The sequence below is a fragment of the Gekko japonicus genome, unplaced genomic scaffold (assembly GCF_001447785.1).
Source record: "Gekko japonicus isolate JY-2015 unplaced genomic scaffold, Gekko_japonicus_V1.1 scaffold8, whole genome shotgun sequence".
In the NCBI taxonomy this organism is placed as follows: domain Eukaryota; kingdom Metazoa; phylum Chordata; class Lepidosauria; order Squamata; family Gekkonidae; genus Gekko; species Gekko japonicus.
This window is the reverse complement of record NW_015167057.1, coordinates 1,133,692-1,142,394: the sequence shown is the minus strand read 5'-3', so window position 1 is coordinate 1,142,394 and position 8,703 is coordinate 1,133,692. Positions and strand designations below refer to the sequence as shown.

General features: G+C 49.4%; 1 protein-coding gene across 1 annotated transcript in view; it reads right to left on the bottom strand.

The window, feature by feature from the left end:
* Positions 1-8,703, bottom strand: part of LOC107111494 (signal transducer and activator of transcription 5B) — a 94,735-nt gene that overhangs the window by 8,510 nt on the left and 77,522 nt on the right. Inside the window, exons 9-12 of the mRNA XM_015412460.1 lie at positions 7,444-7,623; positions 5,969-6,056; positions 4,194-4,616; positions 418-512 (exon numbers count right to left, since the gene is read on the bottom strand). Of these exons, the coding sequence (XP_015267946.1) occupies positions 418-512; positions 4,194-4,616; positions 5,969-6,056; positions 7,444-7,623 (786 nt within the window). The remainder of the gene's footprint in view (positions 1-417; positions 513-4,193; positions 4,617-5,968; positions 6,057-7,443; positions 7,624-8,703) is intronic.

Below are 8,703 nucleotides of genomic sequence, written 5' to 3'. Positions count from 1 at the left end.
AAGAGAGATGGATTGACTCTGTCAAGGGAGCCACGGCCTTCAGCTTGCAAGACTTCAGCAAGGCTCTTAACAGCAGCACATTTTGGAGGTCATTAAATCATAGGGTCGCCCACTTGATGACACATCACGGACACACACACACACACACCACACACACACGCCAGTGTTCCCTCTAAGCTGAGTTAGTGTGAGCTAGCTCACAGTTTCTTAGCCTCCATCTCACAGATTTTTGTCTCAGCTCAGGAAGGAGGGCTCCAGGGCAAACTAATTTATGCAGCAGCCAAATCTCTCACTCACAACTTTAATGCTAGTTGCTTATAAAGTAGAATTTTTGCTCACAAGACCCCACAGCTTAGAGGGAGCATTGGCACACCCGGCTGGGGAAACCTTAGAATGCAAAAGCAGGGGAGCTCTCACCCGTCATTCCAATGTGGCTTCAAGTGTTTCTTCAGGACTTCCATCACCCCGTCGAACCACTGCCAAAATGTGTAATTCCGCCCTGGAAGGTTCTCCTGGGGGGGGGGGGGGGGGGGGGGGGTAAGAAAGAAAGCCAAAGGTTTCCACCTGCTTCTCTGATCCTGGGCTGAAGGTTTATGGGAAGCCCCCCCCCCCACGAGGGGAGCAAATTCACAGGAATGGTTGTAAATCAAAAGCATAACATCAAAGCCTCTCAGCTGAACGCCACTGAATTTGCTGGAATGGTCTACAGGTAGGGGTCATTTCCTGCAGCACACAGGAGCAGAGCTCCGGAAGTAAAGAGCCCAGGGGGGCGGGCACATGCAACAAGCCCCACCCCCTGCTCCCAGCAGCCCTCAGTCAGAGCAAGAAGCAGCCAGGTAAATCGCAGAGCCCCCCCGGCTCCCTGGTCCAAAACAGTCCAGTGGCACCTTTAAGACCAGGTTTTATTCGGGTACAAGCTCTCCCTCCTCTGCAAGGACAGATCTGCACGTCCCCCCCCCCAATAGATAGCAATCCAAAACAGTCCAGCGTAGCCTGAGTGGTGCGTGTTGCCTTCTGACACACTTCCGGTGATGTCAGGGGGTGTGGCATATGCAAATAAGTTATGCTAATGAGTTATGCTAATGAGCTCCTGCGCCTCTTTTTCTACGAAATTACCCCTGTCTATAGGCCTCTGTGGATTTGGACGCTTTGTCGGAGGGTCCATTTTCAAAGGAACAAGTCATTCGTGTGTGCTTTTAGGGCAAAACTATCCTGGGGAGAAGAGGAGGGAGGGAAGTGCAAGCCACGTATTTTGAATCCAAACCCTGAATGTACTTGCCATAGAAATGCTCTTTGCAGAATAGCAGGAAGCCCCGATGCCAGTTTTGCATGCAGGTGGTCAACGCTACTTTGGGAAGGTTTTTGACAGCACGCAAAACACAAGCACAGGTGCCAGGTGAACTTTCTGGCCAGTTCTGCACAAGTCATCTCCAGCCTGGACTGAAATCCAGCAGCCTCCAAAAGATTTTAAGAATGGGTGTGGGGTAGTGGCTGAGAAAACCATCTCTGAGCTAGAAAGTCAAACAATTTGACTCTCCATTTCTCCTGCTGGGCAACACGAGGCAAGCCTGGGCTCCTGCACTCACTACTCTGGTCTGCTAGACATAGCTTTTTGTTTTTTTAAATCTGTATAGAAGAAGAAGAAGAAGAAGAAGAAGAAGAAGAAGAAGAAGAAGAAGAAGAAGAAGAAGAAGAAGAAGAAGAAGAAGAAGAAGAGGTGGAGCTGAAAGAGCTCTGGACAGAAACTGCTCTTTTTTCAAGAACAGCTCTTATGAGAACTATGGCTTGCCCAAGGTCATCCAGCCAGGTGCAAGTGGAGGAGTGGGGAATCAAACCCGGTTCTCCCAGATTAGAGTCAGCGCTCCTAACCACTACCCCAAACTGACATCCCAATTTGTATTTGCTAGTAAGCTGGTACATAATGAGGCCATTGGGCTGGAGCTCTTAACCTGCAAGCTGGTCTTGTTTGATATCCACAACCTGCTCCCTTTTGCAAATGCAAAATTTTCACAGGTGTTGCTGGGGCTTACCGGCTGACATTGCGGAGCTTGGAAACGTACCAAGGCGGGCCCCAAGATGATCAGGGGGTTGGAACACCTTCCCTATGAGGAAAGGCTGAAGAGTATGGGACTTTCAGTTCAGATAAGAGATGATTAGAGGGGGGGGCAGGAAAGAGGGGTGGAGAGAGTTGACCAAGAGAAATTTTTCTCCCTCTCCCAAAATGCTAGAACTTGAGGGCATCCAATGAAGCTGATGGGCAGTAGGTTCAGGACGGACAAAAGGAAATACTACTTTACACAGAGTGATCAGAATGTGGAATTTGCTGCGAGAGGATGTTGTGATGGCCACAGGGATAAACAGCTTTAAAAGGGGATTAGATAGATTCAGGGAGGATAAATATCAGCGGCTACTAGCCATGGCGGCTGAGAGGAATCTCCACTTTCAGAGGCACTAATCCTCTGAATCCCAGAGCCAGGAAGCAACATCAGGGGAAGGCCTCGGCCTCTATGTCCTGTTGTTGGCCTTCCAGAGGAACTGCCTGGCTGCTGTGCGAGACGGAAGGCTGGACTAGATGGACCACTGGTCTGATCCAGCAGGGCTCTTCTGGTGGAACTCCCTGCTGAATGACATCCGTGCCCTGCAGGACCCAACAGAGTTCCACAGGGCCTGAAAGACGGAGATGTTCCACCAGGCCTATGGCTGAGGATGGCAACTGCTCCTCCCTTCCTTTTCCCCCCAGCGAGGTAAGGGTACAATCTGATGTACCTGTTATGCACCATCTGTAACTGTTAACTTGCTACTGTGTTGTTAAGGTGTTTTTAACTGTATGCAAACTTGGTGAGGTAGGTTAGGTTGAGAGAAAGCCACGGGCCCAAGAAAACCCATAGAGCCTCCATGGCACAGTAGGGATTTGTATCCAGCTGCCGCCAATCCTGGTTGGACACAGCAGCCTGTCAGAGTCCCACAACACACAGGCTCAACAATGTTCCTTCCAGAAGGATCAAGTTTATTGAGTGCAGTAGAAGCAGGTCAACTCTGTGTACAGTTTCTGTGTAAAGGCTAATCCCACAGGCGGGAAGAGTTTGAAGCGAGACCCTCTGATGGGAGCAAGCCAATTAGAGGTGCAAGCCTTCCGAGCTCTAAGTAACAACTACAGGTTCCCAGGGAGGCGAAAGTGGGAAGCATCAAGGTCAGGCTAAGAGATAAGGCGCAGGGAGAAAACGCAAGTTAACATTCCAGGACAATAAGATGATCACTCCACCAACTCCCTTCCCCCACCATACATGGCAGCATAGCTGACACAACCGCTATGCTGCCCCACTGGTGGGAGTAGGAAAGGCTCGCAGGCAGGGTGGCCGACTGCTCCCTGGGAAATTCCTGGTGACCTGGGGGCGGAGCCTGGCAAGGGCGGAGTTTGGAGAGGGAAATGTGCTCAAGAAGAAGAGGAGGTGTGGAGACTACCCAAAGGAGTCTCAGAGTGGCTTACAATCTCCTTTCCCTTCCCCTCCCCACAACAGACACCCTGTGAGGTAGGTGGGGCTGAGAGAGCTCTCAGAGAACTGCCCTTGAGAGAACAGCTCTGAGAGAACTTGTGACTGACCCAAGGTCACCCCCAGCAGCTGAGTGTGACGGAGTGGGGAGTCAGACCCACTTCTCCTAGATTAGAGTCCACGCTCCTAACCACTACACTGAACTGGCTCTCAGGGGGGTACATGATTCCATATCGTTCGCTCTCTGAAGCTGCCATTTCCTCCAAAGGAACTGAGCTCTGCAGTCTGGAGATCAATTCACGTTCCAGGAGAACACCAGGTGCCATGTGGAGGTTGGCAACCCAACTTGTAGGCCCCAACTCTTCCCACTCTGAACGGAACTCCGCCCTGCCTAGTTGCTCACCCGCTCCTTCCAGTTTGGTGTAGTGGTTAAGTGTGCGGACTTTAATCTGGGAGAACTGGGTTTGATTCCCCACTCCTCCACTTGCACCTGCTGATGTGACCTTGGGTCAGTCACAAGCTCTGGCACAGAGCAGTTTGTGTCAAAGTTCTCTCAGCCCCACCTACCTCAGAGGGTGTCTTTTGTGGGGAGGGGAAGGGAAAGGAGTTTGTAAGCCGCTCTGAGACTCCAAGTGAAGGGTGGGGTATAAATCCAATCTCTTCTCTTCTTCTTCCCGGAGCACCCCGACCCCGCCGACTTACTCTGTTGAACTGGGCCCAGGAGACGGGCATGTTGTTGTACTCTTCGAGGTGGTTGATGTTGCTGTTGAAGAGCTTCTGAGCCAGGAAGAGCAGGTTGTCCTTGGTGAGCCCTCGGCTGCTCTGGACCTCGGCCTTGAACTTCATGTTGAGGGCCTCACACAGCTGGGACCACATGACTTTGTCTGGCACGGCAAAGGGCACGCGGCCTGGCTCGGCGAACGCGTTGTCCCACAGCACTGTGGCGGTGGCGTTGTTGTCCTGGCTGCCGTGCACAATCACCACGACGGGGAGAGACAGCGTCTTCACCTGAAAGACCAGCTCATTGCCGCCGACACTGAACTGGGACTCGAAGAGGATGGTGAATTTCTCCTCCGTCACCGACTCGGCCCCACGCCGGTCCGAACGTTTGATCCGCTTGAGTGACTGTGCAGGGAGGTGGGATAAAGGTGACAGGCAGGGGGAGGGGGAGAGGAGAGATCGTCAAGGGCCTGGAAGAAATGTTAAGCACTTGGGGGCAGGCGGGAGGACGACCGGCAAAGGGAGACTGTATATATGTCTAAACTCAAAATATATGATTGGGGCAATCTGCAGGTGGGAAAAGCAGTTTGCCCAATTTGCTCTGACAGGAGGTTTTGAGTGCAAATTTTAAGGATTTCCATGAAGGGCTGTTGGATCAAGATGGGTCGCCGTGTTAGTCCAGTAACACCTTAAAGACTAACAATATTTGTGGCAGGGTATGAATTTCTGTGAGTCACTGCTCGCTTCTACAGAAAAGAGCAAAAGTCCAGTGGCACATTAAAGACTAACAACATTTGTGGCAGGGTATATGAACTGTCATGAGTCACTGCACACTTCTTCACAAAAGAGCAAAAGTCCAGCGGCACATTAAAGACTAACAACATTTGTGGCAGGGGATGGGTGCGCTTCCGTGAGTCACTGCTCACTTCTTCAGAAAAGAGCACAAGTCTAGTAGCACCTTCAAAATTAACAACACTTGTGGCAGGGTATGTGATCTTCCATGAGTCACGGCTCACTTAAAGTCCAGTAGCACCTTAAAGACTAACAATATTTGTGGCAGGTTTATGAACTTCCGTGAGTCACTGCTCACTTCTTCAGAAAAGAGCAGTAGTCCAGTAGCACCTTAACAACTAACAAAATTTGTGGCAGGGTACGAACTTCCGTGAGTGACTGCTCACTTGTTCAGAAGTGAGCAATGACTCACAAAAGCTTACACCCTGCCACAAATTTCGTTAGTCTTTAAGGTGCTACTGGACTTTTGCTCTTTTCTACTATGTTAAGAGAGCAGTGGCAGTGAAGGAGTCAAATACAGCACTGATGGAAGTGCAGAGAAACAGGGAAGGGGACAAGACGTTAAAAACGATACAAGGTGCTCCCCTCCACTAGAGGCTCCACTTGGCCCCTCTGCCTCTCAGAGCTGCTTCTTGGCTCCCAAACACGACCAAGCTTTTCCCCGAAAACCAGTTTGAGAGAGTAGCTGTGTTGTTCTCCGGTGAAACAGCTAGATTCAAATGTATTAGCACCTTAGAGAACAATAAGATTTGGGGGGTATAAGTGTTTGAGAATCAGCGCTCCCTTCCTCGGATACGTTCGTTGGAACTCATATCTGTCGGTCGCCACGGTGCCACTGGACTCCAATCCAGCTGTTCTGAAAACCAGGAGGATTAAAAATATGCTTTTCAGCAGGGAAAAAAGAGAGAAGAATATGGAAGCAGAAAGACAGGGGTTTGAATCGATATCGGCATCCCATCTCTCACCATGTTGCGGAAGTGTGCACTCAGCGTTCCAGTTGCCTGGTGATATTCCATCACGCAGCAATTGTTCAAGATATCGCCGCTGCTCTCGCTGTCAAAGGAAAGCAACAGCCGTTAGCAGAATATAAGCCACTGTACCATGGGAGACTCAGCACCTTCCTCCCAAACTTCATCAGGTGCAGAACACAGTTCCTTCTAAGCTGCGCTAGGGGGTGCTGGCGCACAACGTTTCAGAGGCCAGCTGAGAGGATTTCTGTTCACCTCACAGCCAAGCTTCCATTGGAAACAACTGAGGATGGGGGCACCTCCTTTTGGGACCCATAGAATTGGACTCCCTGGTCCAATCTTTTTGAAGCTGGGGGGGGGGGGGTTGAGGAGAGGCACCAGCAGCTATGCTGCAAATCTGATGCATCTACCTAAAAAAACAGCCACCCCCCAAAGCCCCAGATACTCTTGAATCGATTCTTCATTATAGTCTATGGGGCCCATTGACTATAATGGTCCCCATAGGCTATAATTGAGATATTTTTTTTGCACGTACCGATTATGCTTTTCAGTATGATTTGTAAATTGATTTGAGTCACAGGGAAAAGTGGGATATAAATATCTGAATAAATTAGTTTGGACAGGTTGATAACATTTAAGCAACTTCCTGTTTGTTAGGTTAGGCAGGGTTCAGACAGTGATTGTTCCACCTCTGTTATACTTGACCTGTTATGCTGGTTCTCGTATTTCACTAAAAAAAGAAGAAGTTGACTGCAGGAGTTTCCCCCAAGTGCTGGTATGTTTTCCAAGGGTCAGTGCAGGATGACAGTCCAAGGCCAGGTATACCAATATAATGGACTGGAGTGGGTAAACCTGTTCTTCAGAGGCCAGATCTACCAATATAGAGGGAAGGGGGTGGGTAGACCTGCTCTCTGGAGGTCAGGTCTACCAATATAGTAGAAAGGGGTAGACAGACCTGTTCTCCAGAGGCCAAGTCTACCAATATAGTGGACTGGGGCGGGTAGACCTGTCCTCTGGAGGCCAGGTCTACCCCTATAGAGGACATTTTTGGTAATGAAATTTGACTTGATTCTGTTTTCTCTTATAATGTTTAAATTATTCTTAAAATTTAGATTAATATTTCCCTCCAGCTTCACTGGAAGGAAAACTCACATGGGTTAGGAGCAACAGGCTGTTAGTAGGAAGGGAGCAGTTTTCAAAGCAAGCTTTGCAAACTGTAGAGACCAAGGGCTGAACTGAACTCCACACCGTGGGGAAAAAAACCTTTCATGCTTGTTTCCTTTAACTCTTACACAAATCACTGAATACACTTTTCTCTACCGGCTCCCATGAGGATATTGCTCCCTTGGTATTAAGTGCTAACTGCTTTCTCCTGCTCCGTTAACAGAATTAGACTGACGGCTTATTTCACAGTTTTGTTCTTCCTTAACGCATGCAATACACAGGGTGGGGGTGGGGGACGAGTAACATACTTGCGAGTGCTCTCATTCTTGAGCAGGGCTTTGGCCTGCTGCTCGCTGATGATGGTGGCCTTCACCTGAGGGGGGTTCATGTGCACATTCAACTTCCCGCCAACCAGCAGCCGCACCGTGGCTGCAAACTTGGTTTGGGTCTTCAGCACCTGGGGAGGCTGCTTCTCAATAATGAAGGTGCTACGGGGGGTGGGGGGGGAGAGAAACAGAAGAAGCTGTGAGCACACACGGAGTTGGAAAAAAACACCCTTGACATAACTAGCTGTTGTCGCTCAGAACTTCCCCGCTCTCTTGTCATGGTTCTGGCAAGAGTGCCAAAATCCACAAAGGACTCCTTCGCATGAGACCGGAAGTGAGGGGCTGTTGCTCTCCAGATGTAACACTACAAATTAGAGTGGTTAAGTGTAGTGGTTAAGAGCGGCGGACTCTAAACTGGTGAACTGGGTTCGATTCCCCACTTCCCTGCTTGAAGCTAGCTGGGTGACCTTGGGCAAGTCACAGCACTCTCAGCCTAAAAATAAGAATAGCTCGCCACCTAGTGGTGCCCAAAAAACCCTACAGCTTCAGCAGCCAAACAGCCCCTTCCAAGATCTCCTCGCTATTCCACAAACAATGCCATATGATAATTAATTAATTGCTACAACATTAGCAGGGGAGCCGCATGTCTGCAAGTACTGTGGCTTGGATCCTGTGAATGAGCTCAGTGCGCGCTAGGTATTCTCTGCCCTGCAGCACTAGCCCTTCTTTCTTGCACAAGATCAGTGGTTTTCAGTGAGCCCTTGTGCAACCAGCAGAGCTGGTAGGAGAAGAAAGCTCCGCAGCAGAGACTATCTAGCCCACGCAGAACTTGTTCCAAAGACCCAAGCCTGTTGTTTCTTTTGAAGGAGACCTTGAATGCAAACACAGACACCCCATATTGGGTCGCAATACCTGATTAAACACTACATGTCATTCTGGCTTAAAGAGAGACCTGGGTTTCCTCGGTCATTACAATCTCTAACAACGCTACAGGAGTGTTAGTGTGGAATTGCCACTATTAATACACTTTTCTGGAAATTTTAACTGGCAGTTCTTAACATATTTCATCAGACTGTACCAGTATCCGTTAATTTTCACTTTTAAAATACCCATTTATCTGTTTGAACCTCTGACCTCCCTCACCATCAAGTATGCATAAATACCAATTCTCTTGATCTAGGGCTGGACTCACATCTGCCCGTTCTACATCAGCTTCCCCCCCCCCCGGGCAATTCGAGATTT